Below are 21489 nucleotides of genomic sequence, written 5' to 3' on the forward strand. Positions count from 1 at the left end.
GGACCAAAAAACAGGTTCAAGTTCAGAGATCGGGCTTTTTCAGTCGTGGGCCCTAAACTCTGGAACAATCCCCCCCCCCCCCAACATTGGACAGGACACTCCACCTCCTGCTTTTACATCTTTTAAAAACACACCTGTTTTCTCTGACATTTAACACAGTGTGATTTTAGTATTTTTATTGTTGTTTTTCTTTTGATGCATTTAATTAAATTAGTTATTATTTTGTCTTTAATTACTGCCATTGATTTTTTTTGTGAAGCACTTTGGTAACAGCTGCTAATTTAATGTGCTTCATAAATAAATTTGACTTGTTAGGACTGCAACTCAATCAGCAAAATTGTTCATCTTTTGTCTTTTGAATTTTTCCTGATTTTATTTTTATTCAAATAATTAACACTTTTCAAATATGGGTTTCAAATGGAGAATTTTTTTTTAACAGCTCAAAACTTATTTTATAGTAAACGCTCGTGTATATTCCTATTCAACCCCTAAGATATTCACTGTCCTAAATTTCTCACTTTCAGAAAACAGTAAGATGAAAAGATAATAAATTATTAAAAACTTTATTTCACGCAAAATAAAACTCTAATATTATGAGCAGTGCTACTCAAGTGGTTAATATAAAATATTAGCTCCTGGCATTTTGATTGACAGTGTTTTAACTTTGGTTGCTGTCTTTTAATGCCAATATTAGTTTTATTGTCCAAAATCATTATAACCTGGATGAAGGTTAAATCTAAGCTCTTCAAGCTTTTTGTCCGTCTCTCTGGCAGTCTGCGTCATCAGGAACTGAGATAGAACAATCCAAGGGTTGCAGCATTCAATAATCACAAAATGAATCTTAAAACAAACAAAAAAACTTTTATTTGTGATTTGGATATAGAAGAAGTCATGATATGCATGTATTAAATTTATAACATATCAAGAATTATTTTTTATATCCTCGATGTCCATTTTCTCCGTTGGTTGCACTCCCCTGAAAGGAGAAAGAAAGGAGTACATTTTTTATTTAATCAGAACCATGACGCTCATCAATCAGTGTTCACCCCAAAATCTTTCTGTTCTCCTGTTTATTTTAATTTTATTGCCACTCTGGCATTTACTTGTTTGAACCCAAGCCTAGCGCCTCTCATGATGCCAAGAACATCATCCCACAGTGAAGCACGGCGGTGGCAGCAAGAGTTGAAGGACCAATAAATAAAACAAAGCATAGAGAAAAGTTTCAGGGAAACTTGTTGGGAGTCATCCAGAGATTTGAGACTGGGATGGAGGTTCACCTTCCAGGACAATGACTCTAAAGATGCGGCTGAAGCAACACTCAGTGGTTTAGGAAGAAACACTTAAATATCCTGCAACGATCAGTCAGAGAGAAGACCTGACTTCAATCTAAATCTCTGCAATGATTTACAATAATGTACCGGTGGGTTTGGTCATGAAGAAAATGGACTAATGTTCTAATGACTTGATGTATCAAGCTTACAGAGACAAACCTAAAGAGACTTGCTACTTAACTTTGTTAATATGAAGGGGGGTTTTTTGTCCATAATTTACAAATAAAACAAAAGAATTACATTTTAATTTTAGGTTTTGAAGAAACCAATTATTAAAAATTCCTAAAATGCATTATTATTATTATTATTTAATTTGAAACGATTGTCTAAAACACCACAGTTAAAAAAATTCAATTAAAAACTTACAAGAAGCCCCTTCATTCTGAATAATTTCACAAAAGGGGATTCCTCTTCACCCTGAAGTCTGCAAGGTGCATCCATGTGTGCAAACCCTTCAACTACCTGTCACAAGAAACAAAATCAGCTAAATTTATGAAATCGGCTAAATTTATGAGCAGAAAATGTTAAAAGTGACGTGTTCTGATAAAAACACCTACATTTTGCAGTGTGTTTGGAAAGCTGTCCAGTTCTCTCTTCCCTCCTGGGCTCAGACCGAACGACCAGTGCTGACAGCAGCCCGGCGGCGCCACCGTCCCCAGCAGCAGCAGCCACACAGCCAAGGGTTTCACCGTCATTCTGAGGGAGAAAAGAGAACACTTCGTTTCACAAATAGCCATTTTGAGATATTTGTCTTAAATCCTAACTTCTGTCTTACCTCTCGGTGCTGTATTGTGAACACTTTGCCTTTTTATTCAGAAATAAAAGCACCTCTTGGTTGCTGTCGTTTGTAAACGATGCTGCACTTTTGGTTTATATAAGCTGCTGCCGCTTGGGGGGAGGGGGGGGGGGGCACAAAGTGGGATTAAGCAACACAAGACAACCCGCAGAGCTGTTTAAAAGAGGACGTTTTAGTGTAAAAACTGGGTGTTACACAGTGTTCAACAAACAGCAGGCGACAGAACTTCCGGTCATTTTCTGCAACGTTTGCGGTGAATGTTAAGCGTGTGTGTAGAGCTGAAACACAAGACACTAAAAGAGAAACCAAAAACTTTTTGTTCATAGCTGTTTATTATTAACAGTCATTTGAGGAAACTGTTCTATATCTGAGTGCAATAATCAGGAATACCATCGACATGTATTAAAATTAAAAACCGTAGCTGATTACACCTTTCGAGTCAAAACCCCACGGTATGATTGCCTTCATCGTTCACGCTCACAGACTGTACCTACTGTTTCACTGAATATTGCATCAAAGCAGCTTTGAGCTGCAAAAGGGGAACTTCACCGTTATACAAACAAAGGTGCATGCAAACACTGTCCCGTTAAAACTGAGGTGAGATCCTTCACAAAACAGCAACACGCACAGAGACTCAAAGTTTTGGAAGCACTGGATTTGTTTAACATAAAAGTACATAAAAAAAAAAAAAACACCAAAAGCTTTTGGTGAAAAGACGCGTCCCGTTTCACATAAACTTGGTTATAAACAAGTATGGTGAGAAACATTTCATGCAAACAGGAAAGGAGCACATAAAAAAGACTGCTCGTCCAAGCACAAGATACCAACTCACAACTAGAACCAGACGAATGATGGAGGGCACGTCGTGTCACACTCAAATGCGTGCTGTGGATCACTCACTGAATTAGTAAAAGAGGTAGATTCACAGAGCACAAAACGAAGCAGCATGTTCAAACAGGAGGAACCCCACAGCTCTACATCATGTATTGCATATTCAAGCTGACTTGCCTGTAGCATAGTTTTACGGTGCATCAACGGCACATGCAGCCTTTTCGACTGTGCTATGGTACAGTATGGCTTTGGCTGGCATTGCTCGATAAATTCAGCAAAGATAAAGGAGCGTACTCAGAGAAATACGTTGCACTCCTGTTTCTGCTACAGCAGCATTCAGTTAAGCTCAGCTTTACTGCTCGCGTGATTTGCTTTCAACTTTAAAAACATGTCAAAAATATCAAATAAATACAACTTATGCAAAACATAAAGCAAGTAGAACCACTAAACTACATCCAGATACATATACACAGAAGGAACGTGACTTAGTTTTGGTAATATATGCAGCTGAACATTTAAAATCATACACTGACAACCCTGGATAAACTCTAGTGCAAGATTATTAAAGCTAATGTGATATCGGCAGAATGCCAGGCATGTGCATATATTACCCGTTTGGTAAGACAGGTAAAGCGAAATTTCAAAAAGGAGGAGCAAACTGTATAAGCTGAAGGAAAAACAAGAATGAAGCCAGCTGGACTTGCAGGTGTGTGCAGGTGAATTATCTGACACTTTGAGACATGTGCAGGGGAGTCAGCATCTCTTCAAAAATGGCTCCTTTCACATTGGACCCTCGCAGATTGGCCTCTTGTAGATCGCAGCCGGACAGGTCGCAGTTCTGCAAACAAAAAAGCAGCAAAGAATGACATTAAATCAGCAGTTCTCAACCTGTGGGACATATTGCACTCCCACCTTCCAGGCTGTAGCTTGTATGCTGAACTAAAAGGTGCCAGTTCCACGAATAATTGCTACTGGAAAAGCCTTGGAACTGTGCCGAGTCAAACCGTGCTGTACCGTTACTAATGGAAAGGGGCCATACATTGCAATGGCCTGTTGCAACCTGAACCTATTTTCAGGACGTACCCAAAAAAAAATATATATATATAGTATTTTTTTCTCTTAAATACAGTTTAAGTTTGGAAAATAAAAGGTGTTAACACTAAAACCAAGGGTTTTATTCCAGGGTCACTAAACTGATTCATCGTGTTTTCAAAAAGGAGAGCAGGGAGACGTCCATCAAACACAGTGTTGTGCTCCAAGTCAACCCAGCTGAGGGGAGTTCTTCACGCTTTGATACTCGCTTTATTTCCAAACGTTCACGTTGCTGTAAGACAGGTGTTTTACCAAAAAGTGATCGGGCGCCATGGGAGCGCACACAGCACAGATTTCTTACCCATAAGCTGCTGTATTACCCATCTGCTCACAACTGACTCATGTTCAGGATGCTGTTTAATACACCATATATTATATTATTAATGCTTAACATGTATCTTAGATCCTTGTATACTGTTTCTTTTTTACACTTTATATTTTTTCTATTTGTGACTGTAACTGGGACCTTGAATACACAATTTTGTTCAACCTCATGTACCACGTGATGCGAATGACAATAAAGTACCTTGAACCTTGAGTGTCTGTCTCAGTGTGACTTGTGGTTTCTCCTGATTTAGTTCTTGGCATCGAATAATTTTAACACTAAAAGACGTTTACTTATAGATAATTATATATTTATTTATTTATTTGATTATATTTTTAGAAAAAAAAAAACCAGGTACATCTTATTTTAACTGTAATTTTTTCTCCAAAAGCTCAAAACGTTCTCTCCATAAAAGTTTCAGTTCCACATGTTTGTAGTTTGTCATAAATATCTAGAGAATTCAATAATACACAGGATGACAGTAAAATACTGTATTTTCCGCCGTACACATCGCACCGCCCTATAAGTCGCATCAGTCCAAATATGTTTAATAAAGTGGAAAAATCCATAACTAAGTCGCTTTGCCGTATACGTCCCATCTATGATGCGTCACCTCTGACACGTCGCGTTTGTTACGCGTCACCGTTGACAACCCGGAAATGTGGGTCGAACCTGGAAATGTGGGTCGGTGTTGTGCCAAAAATCAATTGGCTGCCAATTGGCGGCCGCGGGAGCGTGCACGGGAGGACTTTAACAAGAATTTAACAAGATTAACACTTAAAAACAATTATTTGTTTGCTCGAAATTATAGTAAAGGTGTGTCTCAGTCTAACTTTTCCTTAGTAAATGCACTTTAATGGTCAAATCAGCTGCATTTTCAAAAGCCGATACGCGGAAACATGAACGCGCAGTGGGCGAATCGCTGTCCATTTCTTCTAACTTTAACAAGATAAGCACCTATAACAATTATGTGTTTGCTCGGCTTGATAGTAACGGTGTGTCTCAGTTGAACTTTTCCTTAATAAATGCACTTTAATGGTCAAATCAGCTGCATTTCGCCGGGACGGTTAACAACGTACATGACAGCCTTAAACTGATTTAACTCATAAAAACATAAACTTTGTTCTGTGTGGCTATTTGTCCTACTTTAAAAATATTGTTTTGTCTTGTTTTAATCTCCAATAGACCTGATGAATTTACTACATTTTCTGCCATGAGACCTACTGTGAGCTACAGATGAATATTTCTGAATTGACGTCTTTATTTCTCCAGAAAAGTTGTCCTGTGTACGCCCAGCATGCGTCAGCCTCTGTGACTGCTTTGAAAGATAATCCCGTTTAATGAGTCTTCATTTACCTCGAGATCCGTCCCTGCCAAAGTGGCCCCCCGCAGGTTACAGTTCTTCAGCTTAGCATTTTTCAGAGTGGCCACACGCAGGTTGATGCCGGTCATTTGACTTCCTTCCATCTCAACTCCTTTTAGGTTTGCACCTGATAACAAAAGCAAGTTCAAATGAGGTGAGGAACGTGGGAGCGTGTCTGGTTCATTCATTCAACCTTTATTTATACAGGTTAGTCTCATTGAGCCTCGAGCCTGAGGAGAAGTTGTGAAAAATGTACCTTCTAGATTGGCCTTTAGTCCAGAGGGATCTTCAAAGTTGCATCCTTTGAGAGAAGCTCCTTCAGCGTTGCAGCAGAGCATCTTAACTCCTTGTAAATTAGCACCCTTCAAGACAAAAATGCAAAGACCCACCGTTCTCGTCATCTTGTTTATTATTAGCTACGTCCCTCAGAAACAAAACATCTCAAGCCCAGGGAAAACAATTGATAACACCTAACTAATGAGGCAAGAGGTTTGTTGTGACTAAGTATGGGCTGGTATGAGATTTTAATGGTTTATATTAACCTTTAGTTTATCCAGGAAAATCCCATTGAGATCCTTGATCTCTTCTGTAAGCAAGTCCTGGGCCTGAAGGCAGCCTAACATGCATGCTTTTGGACTACGGGAGGAAACCAGAGTACCCAGAGAAAACCCACGCAAACATGAGGAGAGCATGCAAACCCCACACAGAAAGACCCCAGCTCCAAACTAGGAATTGAGCCCAGGGCCTTCTTGCTGTGAGGCAACAATTATTAATTACAATTAATGACAATTACTGTAATTTCTGGACTATTGAGCGCACCTGAATATAAGCCGCGCACGCTAAATTTAAAAAGAAAATTAAAATTTTACATAAATAGGCCACATTTGTCTATAAGTCGCGGGTGTTCACATTGTAACATGAGCTATTTACACAGAAATATATTTTTTAAACTTTTAATTAAATGCATACCAGTAACATGCACAAATACAGTAAATGTTTTGTTTTGTTTTCTGAACAGTGCCTGTAACACGGTTGATTTAAAAAAAAATACAGTAGTCTACCAGGAAGTCACTGATCGCTACCCCCAAGTGAGATGTGTGAGCGCCTGGGTGTGACGAAGCTAAATGTTTTGGTGGCATGAAGCTCGTTAGCCCATCAAAAAAAAAAAATCCATGAATTAACCGCAGCATTTATAAGCCGTGGTGTTCAAAGTGCATGTAAAAAGTAGCGGCTTATAATCCGGAAATTACGGTACTGGTGACTAACAACTAAGCCATTGTGCTGCTCGACGGCTGCTTGAAGACCTTGAACAAAAAAAATAATAATAATCACAATTACACTGCATCACAACAAACATTAATAAATAATTTGATTGATTTAAAAAAAACAAATACAGACAATATTACTAGTGCTGCCTGCCTGCAGTAGGCTGTATATATATCGCCTGCTAACGCGCTAACTCTTGTAGCTTGTTGCAAACATTTGTTTCAAACCAGCATTGCCTTGAAAAGAGGCAGGTGTTGCTTTGCTACTAGATGAGCCATGACTGACACCTGCTAGATAAAAGTGCATCCAACTGACCTCTTTTATCCATCCATCCATTATCTTTACCCGCTTATTCCATTTTGGGTCACGGGGGTCGCTGGTGCCCATGTCCAGCAGTCACTGTGCGAGGGGCGGGGTACACCCTGGATGGGTCGCAAGTCCATCACAGGGCCACATAGAGACAAACGAGACAAACAACCATTCACTCTCTCACTCACACCTAGGGACAATTTAGAGTAACCATTCAGCCTAACATGCATGTTTTTGGTATGTGGGAGGAAACCGGAGTACCCGGAGAAAACCCACGCATGCACGGAGAGAACATGCAAACTCCACCCAGAAAGGCCCCTGGACCGGGGTTTGAACCAGGGACCTGCTCACTGAGAGGCAGCAGCTCTACCAGTTGTGCCACCGTGCTGCCCGACCTCTTTTATAAGAAGCATAAACATTTAGGGGAATTTCCCCCCTCGGCTAGCGTACACAACTGAATGATGGTTTCAATCAACAGATCCAGTAACGGAGGAGGGGAGGGGGGACTGAAAATATCTTATCTTGTTTTCAGGAATTTAAACTATAGGAACACTATGATGGAAAGTTGTAGTGATGACACCGTGACTTTTTAACACCTTGGTATACATTGAAACAGGTAAAAGGTGCATGCCTTGTTGTGTCTAAAGACCATAAGTTTTCATTGTTCAGCTAAAAGCAGGTCGATAATGTCAATACACCTCATAAAATGCAAGAATCAGATGGAAGAGCCTTATTATTCTTCACTTGTACCGTGTCTACTGTTAGTGTGAAGTTTTCATACTTACATCCAGGTTGGCTCCAGAAAGATCAGCCCGCTCCAGGTTGGAACAGCACAGATTAGCATGTGACAAGTTACAGCGGCTGAGATTTGCCATCTTGAAATTGATATAGCGCAGATCGAGTCTGGATAAATCGGCACCACTGAAATTAAGTCCCTAAAAGCAGCAGGAACGACAGAGTCAATATTACCCTTGGGCATTCTTGTACAAAATGTTTTCTGTTAGCTCTACCTGACAGCGGAGCTCGGATTTGGTGGAAGTTGCCAAAAGAAAACGAACGAACTCCTTGCGGGAAATGGGAGAGTGGTCCTCGGGTGGCTGCGAGTTCTGTGTTAAAACAAAGAAATTGTAAATCACAACAAAATCAGAAGAGTGACCCCATTATTTGCCAGGACATTTCACACTACCTTGATTGCTACTTCCAGCTGTTCAGCCAGCTGCTCAACTCCAAAGAAGCGAGCCTCCTCCAGGACTCCTGGAAAACATGACAATGACATCATGGCAGTAAACATTTTAAAACTTCATATTCTTTGTGATTTAAGTGCTTCAGAAACACGTTGTGCCTCTTCAAAACGTACCTCTTATGTTTATGCCTTCGTTGACAATGAGCTGACCGTGCCTCAGATAGTTGAGAATGGGCTCAAAGTATTCAGGGCTGCGGTCGATTAAGTACGCCCCGTGCTCGTCCTGTTTGTTTCCCCACACATCTGCAGCAAACACAGAGGTTAACAAGGAAATCAATTTCATGTGCACTTCTTATGTGCTGACCAAAACCGCTCTACACAAAACTAAAAAAGTCCTGCATCCCCTGTAATTTTCTCTATGGAACTGCAGTAATTGTTAGGGGTGGTTCACAATTTTCAACATTTTCACAAGCGCTGGGGAGGGCAGGGGTCAAGGACTGGTGTAAAAAACACAAGTGAGACTTGTGTTTTTGCTGATTTAGTTCTCATAATTATTTAATATTAACACTATAAGACGAATATTTGTACGCCCAAGATTATTATAGCAGACGTGTATATCCATTTAACTCCCCCCCACAAAGGTTTTTCCATAAGTCAGTTTCAGGTGTTTGTAGTTTATCATAATACGTATATCTAATATTCTATTATCTACTATCTATTATATATACAGTACATAAATATACATATATATACTATTTTTTTAAATATTCTATAGTATATACAATAATATCTATTATCATAGATAATATATCATTAATATCATTTTTTCATAACAGGTCACATCTACTTATTTATTTATTAATTTTATTTATTTATTTCAAACGACAATAAAAAGTAAAAACAAAGAAAGAGAAAAAACAATCATGCCAATTGACATGCACTTTTACACAATTTGTTTGAAAAGGAGCAGGTAGAAGATAATCTTATGATTTCCTGCCCCTGTCATGCACATCAATGTACAATCATTTTAGTCTCCCCACACCAAATAACACTTATAATACTCCCACATTAAATGATGCTTAAACCTCACATTTTCATAGTTGAATTTACAATTATTTACACATTATTAATATCAGCAATAGCATTTTTGGTCTTTGAAACTCCCATCCTATACAAAATATTTTTCAATAAGCTCATTTTTATACTGTTTTTTAAGCCGGCTTATATTTGTACTTTGTTTGAGCTCATCATTTAAATCATTCCATAGATCTACTCCACACACTGATATACAAAAACTCTTTTTGGTTGTTCTGATACATTGTTTTTGAAAATGTACTTCTCCTCTTAAATTATAAGTCCCCTCTCTGTCACAAAACATTTTTTGAATATTGTCAGGTCACAGCTATAGATAATCACAGGCCATCGTCACACAAATATGCAGTAAGAAATGCTGTTTCTTGAATATACTGTTGATGTTATGAACAATGAATATGACGATGCCCCAAGTTATTTGCCGTTTTGCTCCAGCAATGCAGAGACCACTTCGGTGCATCAGTATCACAGTTCAAACCATCAACAATACAGCCAGAAGACCTACTACTGCATATCTATGTGCCAATGAGTTGAGAATATCTGAAGGATCGCTACCAGTTGTTGCCAAAAAAGTATGTGCAGTAATAAATTAAGAAAACCCTCAACAGTTACTGTTTAACTGTGAATGTAGGTGGTTAAACTGGACTACGTTCTCTGATTTCTGTGGTCTTAGTTGGTACATAAGAACTGTATAATTATTCTGCTGATTACTAATAGGCTTCTTCTCAATACCTTTCTCACGAAACATGTGAGCAAGCATGCTCTCAGGCTCTTTGCTGACCAAAGTGCTCCTGAACAGAGATGACAAAACAAACAAGAAAAACAGAAGATCAGACATCACAGGTATTTCAGAAAGTTTTAACAAACATAGTTTATTCATAAACTCAAAGTTAACTTATTTTGAAAGGGGAAACTCTAGGGGTTTTTTTGGATTCAGAAAGGATGATTACAACGAGGTTAATTAACTAGGCGTGTCTTATCTTAACCTTGAGGTAAGTGTGAACATACAAAGCCATCCATGGATAACAGATCCTTCAATTCACCATGGCAACAGCAGATGAAGAAGAGTTGGGCAGTTCCTGAATGCAGTGAACTTTGAACCAGGCGCATCGATGTCACAGCTCAGCTGAGCTCTTTAGTTTATCCCAGAGTATTAATTTATGAAAACTGGTTTACCAATTAGATTTTTTTAGCTATTATATAAGAAGTCAATATAATACATTAAACTAGCCATTTTACTCTATTAAAGCAAATACCGGCAGTCAATTTGGAAGAAAATTTGTGTATAGGAAGATTTATTTGTAAAATGAGAATCTTAAAAACACAACTTGACTGCATTGTTAGTCAGCTTGATTACAGAAATGTACTATAAATAAAATAACCAAAAATAAGATGGTTGGTTAGAATAACTTTAATCCTAAAGCAGTTTGTTCTTGAAATTAGATTTTTTATTTATGAGCTTGTAATGATAATAAAGTTGTACGATATAATTTCTCACCTGCAACTGGTCATATGTTTTGAATTTGAAGAGTAAAGACAAAGAATAAAGACCAAACAAATGTGAATTATTCATCATTATTTCGTGTCAATTGTTTAATCATAAAGTAAATTTGAACAATATGTGTGACCAGTCAGATGTAAGCAAGGATTAAGTTGCAAGGTGGTAAAGAGAGAGATAGGCAGTTACACTACGTTTGTCGAAAAATTTGTCATTGGATTTTGTCCAAATGTGATGAATAGAAGTTGAATAGAAGATGAATAGTAAATATGTTTACGAGTCCCTAGAATGAAACATCTAAAATATAATCTTAAAGAATGTTTTGAAGCACTTTTTTGAGCACTACGAACAAATAATGATGATTTGAGCTTAAATGCTTCAGGTTTTAGTTCCCTGCGTGCGTGCTAGCTGATATATTTTAACAGCAGCTGTGAAATCCCAATAATAAATATGGTTTGAGGTTTCCTCTTTCAAATCATATAAGAAATCCTCATTAGAACACCACTAATATAGGATTCAGACCCATTTTCCAGGGGTATTCATGATTAGGAAGACAAATTAAGCCATACCTCTGGAACAGCTCGTGTCATCAGGAAGATCTGAGTAAAATGTCAAATATAACCTAAAATGTTAGAAATTTGAAACTGATTCACAAACGATTTGATCAAATTTAAAAAGTTTGTGGAGATACAGAATTCAAGAAGCAAAGAATTACAAGTACAGAACTGCTAATTCTTTCCCTGCCTGGTTCTGATCTGGCTCTGCCTTCCTGAGCAGAAAAGTTTAGTTTTGTAGAAACTCATCAGGAGCCGCTCCCTCCCCTTCGTGTTATCGGTAGTGATGTGTCTTTCTGTGTTGAGGCTTCGAAGCGTGTGTCGAGTAATCCAGGAGGATTTATGTGGAGCGTGTATCGAGGCGTGTATCGATGATGCATGTAATGACGTTCGAGGACTCGCTAGTGGGCCGTACCACGTGACCGATTCAGGAACTGGCTCGTTTGCAAGCGCGAGATTCGAAATATAAGGGGCAGACAAAAAACTCCATCATCACCATCATCATAAAGACACATTAAGATCATTTGCAGATCAAATTTAGACTATTTGAGGTCCTCACAAACATGATATATATATATATATTTTCCCTTTTATTCAACTTAACGCTTCGCAAACCAGTTATATTATAATCCATCTACCAGTTTTACATTTATAGTCCACGTGATGGCGAAGTAGAGCAAATGAAGCGCCATGGCGTGTTGGCTCATGAGTCGAGCTATTTGATGGAAAGCCTCAGTGCTTCATGAAGCTTTATCTAACCATCACTAGTTATCAGAACCGACACACAGCAGACACAGAAGAGGGAGCCGCTGGAGGTAAACATTTATCAAGGATTCTTACGGGAGGAGGACAGACGATAAGCACATCTGGCCAGCTGCTACTGACACCAGTGAACTCAGGTGTTGTAACGTACCATTTAGATCACAATGACAGTAAAGTCTACAAAAGGTTATATAGGTTAATGATGTAGGAAAATAATACTGAATGTATCAGAAAGCACATCAATAAAGAATATTTTCCTTTCACAACATGTTTAATTCATTTTGACCAAATATGACAATCCCTGATTTAATGTGATGAGTATAATGAAGACTGATGATGCCACTGACTCAGCTCTCATTAGTTCCACACAATACACCAGTTAAGGGCTGCCCAATGCCAGCACCCACTGTTAGGGAATTTTTGTTCAAAGGTTATGGATGTTTTAATCACTATGGCTGACAATGTTAACTCTGCCCATGAACCATATGTTTGGGCTAGTAGAAAGCTGGACAAGGAGCTGAGTGGGGCTGCAACATGCACCTGTCGCTCCAAGGACACCTCCGAGTCTGTGTGCTCTGCTGAACTGGTAAGAGTATAAAAACAAGCTTCACACACTGCTCGCGGCAGATTCTCATGACTGGTCTGCGTGTGTACTTCCTGCATATCTGTGTAACCTGTCCTGAAAATATGACCTTGCAAGGTTAAAGATCTTCTCTGGCTGTCGAGTGTGGTTCCTTAAAAGTAAGTAAGATAAAGCGAGAATATTTTTTCTCCAACGCCCACCCCCATTCAGCTCGGTCTGTGGAACCACCTTATTTGAGGTTCCAAGCTGCTCCGAGGGGCCGATTTTGACATAAGCAGACAGCAGCTGTTGATTGGCGAGCAGAACTACGTCACTGGATGACCCACCCAGCAAAACTGCCAACTGCATCTGAACCTCCACTTCCTCATTGCGTTTATGGGATGGTGCCACCATAAATTAGTAATTTACAGAGATATTGGAGATAATGGTGCAGCACGGATACACCTGGACTTCTAAGCAGTTCTGGGATAAGCTAAAGAGTGACTTGAACACAATAACTGATACGATACCGCCCACTTTGCATTGACGATCCCACTCAGTGGGAAAACAAGCCGCAGTTGCAGATCACCTACACCTGAGAAGAACTGATAAAATGACAGCAGAGCGGAGTCGCACTTTTCAACGGCAAAGCCGCTTCAGATCTAACGAGAGAATGCAATTCATCAAGTTATTATTGTAAGTCTGTGTCAGATATATGAGGAACGAGCTTGCTTCAGGCGGAAGAAGAATGATAGAAACTTGGGGTGTCTTTCAGTAACTTGCTGGCAAGCAGGCTTACTTTACAACATTTTACCTTAATGGCAGACTCATAAATTCACTTACCTATCACACAGTTTAATTAAACTCAAGGTCAACTTACTCTGAGTTTTCACTAAAACCCACTTTCTGGAATACCCTCATTGTGATATAGAAAAACTTTTACAGATTTCTTCTTTAGCACTTTTAAAACCTTGGATACCTGGTGGTGGTGAAGAGACGGCCACCAATATTCAGAGTTAGCCAGTCAGTTTGGGCTCCATGCTGATCAGGTGCAACTTTGGTTTCATTCTGTGGGTCTGACAAAACAAACAAACTTTAATAAGACACTTTGACTGAGAGTAGATAAAACTAATGCAGTACAAAAAGCTCACCAATAAATGGATCCCCTTCTGACACATACAGCACATCGTCATCTCTGATGCAAGCACATATATGAACCAATCAAAACACAGTTAGGAGAACCGTCCATCATGTTAAAGCTGTAGTCAAATGATCTTACCGAATTAGGGCAATATCATCTATGAGACCACCCTTTCCATTGTATAAACAAGATGCTTTGATTCCCAGCTTGTTGCTCGCAACAGATAATAAATCAGGCAAGGTCCCGTACACTGCTACAACCTAAAAATAGGAAATCAATTAGCTTAATGTTAATAAAAATCATTCAACTTTTATTTATGCAGGTTAGTCTCAGCAAAATGCTTAACTTATCCCGATTTAATGAGATTAAACTGTACCAAGCTGGGAGGACACTGAGATGTATATAAGGCAAACATTCACTTCATCTATTACAAAGTAGTGCTAAACTGTTAGCTGAAAAAAAAAAAAACATTTTCATTCTGCGGCCCAAACTGCTCCCAACAGCCAGACTTTAACCCACCTTGCCATTTTTAGACGTCCCGTTAACGAATAGGGTAACTCTTCTCATTCTTTGTGCGCTTTGGTCCAAACTAAAATTCTATATTCGTGAATATTAATGTTATTTTTCAGCCAGCTTCTAGCGCTTCGAAACAAACGAGAGTGGCCAGCTAGCTTACATGAGACAAACACACGAGACAAAAAGATGCCTTCCAAACGTTCTGGTAAAAAACGTGCTACATTGTTTTTATTTAACAGCTAAGATGCGAATATTTAAGTTTCTCTCATGTAAACGTGTGATTAAGAGTAATTTTGCTTGATTTTTTTTGTCAATAATTTGTTTACATATACTTTGAGGAGGAATAGTGAAACGTTACATGTACAGCAGGCTAATTTATTTTAAGAAAATTTAATTTCAGACAGTCCCTGAATGTCACATCGTGCTTCAAGCTCTTCGATTGGTCAAAGTATTTACGTAATCACGCTTTGAGCGTCAGTTTCTCCTGCAGCTAATGCTAATGAATTTCCCTCTCCACTTGTTACGGAGCCACAATTTATACGATTTATACTTTAATATTTTCATAATGAACCTCATGTAGGGGGTTATATCAATTTGCCTTTTAACTTTAATGTTTGGGCTTCCCGCGAAGCTTCTCTTTGATAGCAACAAAGACGTTGAGTGCAACAGTGAAGGCACCACACTGACTAGAAGTTTGTGTGCTGTTTATGCTTTATTGACAATTTAGAAAGCGTTTAGTCTCACGCGCTGTAAAACTATTTCAACGCTGTTTTTTTTTCCTGCAATGTCCGACAAACATTGCTCGTGTTGCTCCCATCCTGTCTCCTCTCCCAGTGTTCACCAGACCCTGAATGAACTGGATTTTGAACGAGGTTTGCATTCATCTGTTTGAATTTAGGACAATACAGGAGTTGTGGATCATGTTATTCTTACAGTCATAGTTATAGTCATGTACTGACTATGGATTATGTTTGTAATCATAACTCCAGCTGTGTGTCATCCCTATCTGAAGGTATCTGGTCTGCTGCAATGGATGGAGACTTGGAGAGACTGAAGCTCCTTGTTCAGAAGGGGTCAGACCCAAATTTAAGAGACTCGGCTGGATATACAGCTCTGGTGAGTTTGTTCTGGCAGCACAGACTCTTCTCGTGTATTCACATTTCGCCATTCCTTATTTATGTTTGTGTTTTGTCGTAGCACTACGGAAGCCGCAGTGGTCATCTTGATGTATGTGCGTATCTTCTTGAGAATGGTGCGTGTGCGTCGCCTCAGACGCCGGGTGGGGCCACGCCGCTCCATCGTGCTGCTTACTGCGGTCATCTGGATGTAGTCAGACTCCTTCTGCAACACAGAGCAGATCTGTCGCTCTGTGATGATGATGGCGCGTCCCCTTTACATAAAGTATAATTATATCACCAGTAATGCATTCGTACCACGTAAACCATTTCATAATGTAAACAGTGACTGTTACTAGTTTTTTGACGTTATGATTCGAGCAGGCTGCAGAGCGGGGTCATAAAGAGGTGTGCCAGCTGCTTCTGGAACACTGTCCAGCACTCAGCAGCCAGGTCAACAAGAGGCTTCAGCTACCCGTCCAGCTGGCACGGCAGGGAGCCCTGTAGGAGCTTTAGAAGCCACCCCAATAAAGATGGACACACTGCTTCAGAGTTCCCAGAATTATGCACATGATTAATTTTTAATCAAACAAAGTTGAGTAAAGACTCCTCTCTTCTTTACCTGAGAACATGAAAGAAACATGATGAACGTGGCAGAACATTTGTAACTTCACATCACAACATTAGCATTATTCTGTTGTACTCCACTTCTTTTATACATCAAGTCCAACAGAGTTACGATGTATAAGATTTAAATATAAGTACTGAATGCAATGATTTTCTAAATTCATAAACCCCATGTTTTATTCACAAAGGAATATAGTAAACGTGAACTAAAATGTTTATGCTGAGAAATTGGACCCGTTTGGTGGGGAAATAGGGTAATTTTGAATTTTATGGCGGCAGCACATCTTCAAAAATTTGATATAAATAAGAAAACACTTGAGCATTTTGCAACAAGGTTATTTGGCAACATGTCGGCAAGAGAACTAGGTATAGAGATAATATTTTTTAGAGAGGCTGACTGTTGGAAGTAAAATCAGGAAACTGTTTGTAAATAGTAGAATAATTTCAGAATAAATGGTAAATGGACTGTACTTGTATAGCATCCTTCTATCTCATCAGTGTACTCGAAGCTCTTTACAGCACAACCTGTGCCCCTCATTTACCTCCACACACACGTTCATACAGCACTCTGCTACATATCCACAGAGCTAAAGAATAATCAGAGCTTTATCACATTCATACACCAATGGGACACACATCTCCTGTGAAAAATATTATTCTTGGAGATTTAAATATCCACATTGATAATTCCTCTGGCAGCAGATTTTAAGTCTCTTTTGGACTCTCAATCTCACTCAATATGTTGACGCACCTACGCACAACAGGGGGCATACTCTGGATTTGGTGATTACACACACTGTACCTATCAATAACTTAACTGTATATGACCTGGGTGTCTCGGACCACTGTGTCATTTCCCTGGAAGTGCCTTCAACTTCATCTGCTCCAAATCCTAAATGACTTATCCAGTTCTGTGACTTTAAAAACATTTCCCCTGAGGTTCTGTCCTCTGATCTCCACTCCCTGACCGCTGTCAATCATTCATCTGCAAATGACTCTGTGGATTACTACATCCAATCTCTCCAGGAGCTTCTGGACCTCCATGCTCCCTTTAAAGCAAGGCTGGTGTCTTTCTCCCGATCAGCCCCTTGGTACACTGCTGAGCTGCGCAAGATGAAAGCAGCTGGCCGTGCTATTGAGAGACGTGTAGAATCATCTGGTCTCTCTGTACATCAGCAGGCATATAAAGAACATCAGAAAGCCTACGCCTTTTCTCTTAAAGAAGCACGATCCAAATATTATTCCAACATCATCAACAACTGCCCTGGAAACTCTAAACAACTCTTCTCCACAATAAATCATCTCCTTAATCCCATTAAATAATCTCATGAGGACTCTGTTCAAAAATGCAACCTGTTCCTTTCATTTTTTTAAAACAACGTCAACTCTATTAGATCTCAGCTCCGTAGCCTCCCTGATCTTCATCTGCCATCTACCCGTCTGCATTCTGGGTCCCTGAGCTGCTTTGATGAGGTTCAGAATGAAGTGGAGACCATCATCAAGACACTGAAACCTTCATCCTGTGCCCTGGATCTCTTCCCCTCGTCTCTCATTAAATCCAATCACTCTGCAATAAGCCCATTAATCACACAAATAATAAATAAGTCACTACAATCGGGTCATGTTCCACTGCCTCTTAAAACTGCCATCATTAGGCCTCTTCTGAAAAAATCTGGATTAAGACATTCTTTCTAAGTTTTTTCTGTGACACTGTCCTGGACTGGTTTAAATCTTTTCTCTCCAATAGGCTGGAATGTGTTAGTCTTGGCAATGCCAAGTCCCAGACTGTCTGTGAATCCTGTGGTGTCCCTCAAGGGTCAGTTCTAGGGCTCCTGCTATTTTCCCTTTACATGTTACCTTTAGGTCAAATTATTAATCAGTACAACATTTCTTTTCACTGTTATGCCGACGATACACAGCTTTACATCAGGACTGGAGCATCATCTTCACCATTGTCATCTCCATCTTCACTCACTGCCCTCTCTACCTGCTTGGAGGAGATAAGGGCATGGATGAATCAGAACTTTCTTCAGTTAAACTGTTCCAAAGCTGAGGCCATACTGATTGGCACCCCTCACCAGGTTCAAACATCAACTATAACGACTATTTCCTTTCCTGGACAAGACATCCCCCTCTCCACCTCTGTTACAAATCTTGGAGTAAAAATGGACTCATCTTACATTTGAAAATCACATTAAGCATCTGTTTAAAACCTGTTTCTTCCATCTCTGAAATATCTCCAAACTTCGCCCATCTCTCACTTTTGCTGATGCAGAGAAACTCGTCCATGCCTTTGTCTCCTCCGGGCTCGACTACTGCAACTCCCTGTTTACTGGAGTATTCGGCAAAAACCTTCAGAAACTGCAATATATTCAAAACAGTGCAGCCAGGATTTTATTGAAAGCTCGTAAATTTGAACATATTACACCCATTCTCCATAACCTCCATTGGCTTCCTGTCACCTACAGAATTCAGTACAAAATTGCTCTCATTACCATCAGTGTTTAAACTGAACTTCACCAGATTATCTGAAAGACCTTCTTGCTCCATATTCAACCACCCGGTCCCTACGATCACAGTCATCTCCTTCCACGAACTAAATTAAGGACCATGGGAGATCAGGCATTCTGTGTGGCTGCCCCCCGCCTCTGGAACTCCCTCCCTGAATATCTGAGAGCTCCACAATCATTGACTGACTTAAAAAAAAAGGCTTAAAGACTTTTCTTTTTAAGCAAGCCAATTCTGCTTCCACATGATTGTATCATTGATTTTAGTTGATTTTTATCATTGATTTTAGTCGATTTTATCATTGATTTTAGTTGATTGTATCACTGATTTTAGTTGATTTTATCATTGATTTTAGTCAATTTTATCATTGATTTTAGTTGATTTATTGCTGACTTTAGTTGATTTTATCACTGACTAGTTGATTTTATCATTGATTTTAGTTGATTGTATCTCTGATTTTATCGTTGATTTTAGTCAATTTTATCATTGATTTTAGTTGATTTATCACTGATTTTAGTTGATTTTATCACTGACTAGTTGATTTTATCATTGATTTTAGTTGATTTTATCACTGACTAGTTGATTTTATCACTGACTAGTTGATTTTATCACAGATTTTAGTTGATTTATTCATTGATTTTAGTTGCACTCTGTAGCACTTTGAGATTTTTGTTAACGAAAGGTGCGTTACAAATTAAATTAATTATTATTATTATTATCAGAGGCAATGAGGGGTTCAATGTCTTCCCCAGAGACATTTTAACATGTGACTGCTGGTGGAATTGAACCCCCAACTCTCCGACAGCTCTAACCGCTCAGCCACAGCTACCCCATATTGTATAATGGGAATTGGAATAATGTTCTCCAAAAAAAATTATACACACACACACATATATACATACACACACACACAAATGTGTATATATATATATATATATATATATATATATATATATATATATATATACATACAAACCGGATTCCAAAAAAGTTGGGACACTAAACAAATTGTGAATAAAAACTGAATGCAATGATGTGGAGATGGCAAATGTCAATATTTTATTCGTAATATAACATAGATGACAGATCAAAAGTTTAATCTGAGTAAATGTAACATTTTAAAGGAAAAATATATTGAATCAAAATTTCACAGTGTCAACAAATCCCAAAAAAGTTGGGACAAGTAGCAATAAGTGACTGGAAAAAGGAAATTGAGCATATAACAAACAGCTGGAAGACCAATTAACACTAATTAGGTCAATTGACAACATTATTGGGTATAAAAAGAGCTTCTCAGAGTGTCAGTGTCTCTCAGAAGCCAAGCTGGTAAGAGGATCACCAATTCCACCATTGTTGCACAGAAAGATAGTGCATCAATACCAGAATGGTGTTACCCAGCTTAAAATGCAAAGACTTTTAAGTTATCATCATCAACCGTGCATAACATCATGAAAAGATTCAGAGAATCTGGAACAATCGCTGTGCGTAAGGGTCAAGGCCATAAAACTACTGGATGCTCATGATCTCCGGGCCCTTAAACATCACTGCACCTAGATACTTGGGTGTGCACCTGAACGACAACCTCATCTGGAACAACAACACCACCAGCCTGATCAAGAAAGCTCATCAGAGACTCGACTTCCTCAGGCAGCTGAGACGAGCTGGACTGGGAAGCTCAGTCCTCACCTTCTTCTACAGGTGTGCAGTGGAGAGCATTCTGTGCTCCAGCATCAACGTGTGGCATGGAGGCTGCACAGCTGCAGAAAGAAAAGCTTTGCAGAGAGTGGTGAAGGCTGCACAGAAGTCTATTGGAGTCAGCCTCCCCACCATCACAGACATTTACACCTCCAGATGCAGGAAGAGGGTCACCTGCATCATGAAGGACCCCACTCACCCAGCACACACTTTTTGCCCCACTCCCCTCAGGAAGGAAGTTGGGGAGCATTAAGTGTAGAACCACTAGACTGAGGAACAGCTTCTACCTTGAGGCTGTTAGACTCATGAATCTCTAACCAGAAAAATCACTGTAATGACACTTTAATTGGTGATATGTGACTTATTGTCACGATCAGCGGCCCCCGCTGACCCCCCATCAGCCCCTGTCTCACACTCACAGCCCCATCATGTCATGTTTCTGCTCCTCTTCTTCTTCTTCTTCTTCTTCTTCTTGTCTTTTTATGGCGGTTGGCAAACAGCTTAAGGTGCATTACCGCCACCTTCTGGATTGGGTTTCTGCTCCTCTTCGTCATCATGCTGTTTTTTCTTCTGTCATTAACCACACCCCCCCTGCACTGTCAGCTCATCAGCCCTGATTACACTCACCTGTTCAGCTCATCTAGTTCACCTGCTCTGCACCCTTTATAAACTCCATTCTCCCTCTCCACCGGGCTGAATTATTATACCTTCCATGGTCCCTGATTCTGAAGCCTTTAATCCTAGTATCCTGTTTCATGCCATGCATCCTTGCCTTGACCCCTCACCTGTTTTTGGACTCCTCGCCTTGCCTGCTCCTTTTGGATTTGTTTGCCTCTCTGGCCATGGTAACACACCCTGTTTCCTCTACTAAAACCACGCGTCACAGATTACGTTTTTGGATTTTGTATCTGGACCTCTGTCTT

The 21489-nt window shown here is 39.5% G+C and overlaps 3 protein-coding genes across 3 annotated transcripts; 1 reads left to right on the top strand and 2 right to left on the bottom strand.

Moving 5' to 3' along the window:
* Positions 1–928: 928 nt before the first annotated feature.
* On the bottom strand, positions 929–2026 carry LOC119413513 (progonadoliberin-1-like). The gene is made up of 3 exons (XM_037680570.1): positions 1889–2026; positions 1698–1793; positions 929–976 (listed from the first exon to the last, which is right to left on the bottom strand). The coding sequence occupies exons 1-3, from the start codon at positions 2024–2026 to the stop codon at positions 929–931; spliced, it is 282 nt and encodes a 93-aa protein (XP_037536498.1).
* A 1642-nt stretch (positions 2027–3668) lies between these two features.
* On the bottom strand, positions 3669–14788 carry kctd9a (potassium channel tetramerization domain containing 9a). The gene is made up of 12 exons (XM_037680571.1): positions 14625–14788; positions 14244–14365; positions 14116–14159; positions 13944–14040; positions 10321–10379; positions 8671–8799; positions 8500–8567; positions 8324–8419; positions 8099–8248; positions 5995–6100; positions 5732–5865; positions 3669–3796 (listed from the first exon to the last, which is right to left on the bottom strand). The coding sequence occupies exons 1-12, from the start codon at positions 14670–14672 to the stop codon at positions 3680–3682; spliced, it is 1170 nt and encodes a 389-aa protein (XP_037536499.1). The 5' UTR covers positions 14673–14788; the 3' UTR covers positions 3669–3679.
* A 301-nt stretch (positions 14789–15089) lies between these two features.
* ankrd39 (ankyrin repeat domain 39) lies at positions 15090–16784 on the top strand. Its single transcript, XM_037680573.1, has 4 exons — positions 15090–15493; positions 15634–15737; positions 15819–16022; positions 16121–16784. The coding sequence occupies exons 1-4, from the start codon at positions 15406–15408 to the stop codon at positions 16241–16243; spliced, it is 519 nt and encodes a 172-aa protein (XP_037536501.1). The 5' UTR covers positions 15090–15405; the 3' UTR covers positions 16244–16784.
* Positions 16785–21489: the final 4705 nt, after the last annotated feature.

This window comes from Nematolebias whitei, chromosome 8 (genome assembly GCF_014905685.2).
Source record: "Nematolebias whitei isolate Nwh7 chromosome 8, NemWhi1, whole genome shotgun sequence".
Lineage (NCBI taxonomy): Eukaryota > Metazoa > Chordata > Actinopteri > Cyprinodontiformes > Rivulidae > Nematolebias > Nematolebias whitei.

Coding starts and splice junctions, on each gene's coding strand:
- LOC119413513 (XM_037680570.1), bottom strand. CDS start 2,026: ATGACGGTGAAACCCTTGGCTGTGTGGCTGCTGCTGCTGGGGACGGTG. Junction 1,794..1,888: donor TTCCAAACACACTGCAAAAT/GTAGGTGTTTTT, acceptor TTCTTGTGACAG/GTAGTTGAAGGGTTTGCACA. Junction 977..1,697: donor TCAGAATGAAGGGGCTTCTT/GTAAGTTTTTAA, acceptor TTCTCCTTTCAG/GGGAGTGCAACCAACGGAGA.
- kctd9a (XM_037680571.1), bottom strand. CDS start 14,672: ATGAGAAGAGTTACCCTATTCGTTAACGGGACGTCTAAAAATGGCAAG. Junction 10,380..13,943: donor CGTCTCTTCACCACCACCAG/GTATCCAAGGTT, acceptor ATCTCTGTTCAG/GAGCACTTTGGTCAGCAAAG. Junction 8,800..10,320: donor TCACATGTTTCGTGAGAAAG/GTATTGAGAAGA, acceptor TGTTTGCTGCAG/ATGTGTGGGGAAACAAACAG.
- ankrd39 (XM_037680573.1), top strand. CDS start 15,406: ATGTCCGACAAACATTGCTCGTGTTGCTCCCATCCTGTCTCCTCTCCC. Junction 15,494..15,633: donor TGAACTGGATTTTGAACGAG/GTTTGCATTCAT, acceptor CCCTATCTGAAG/GTATCTGGTCTGCTGCAATG. Junction 15,738..15,818: donor CGGCTGGATATACAGCTCTG/GTGAGTTTGTTC, acceptor GTTTTGTCGTAG/CACTACGGAAGCCGCAGTGG.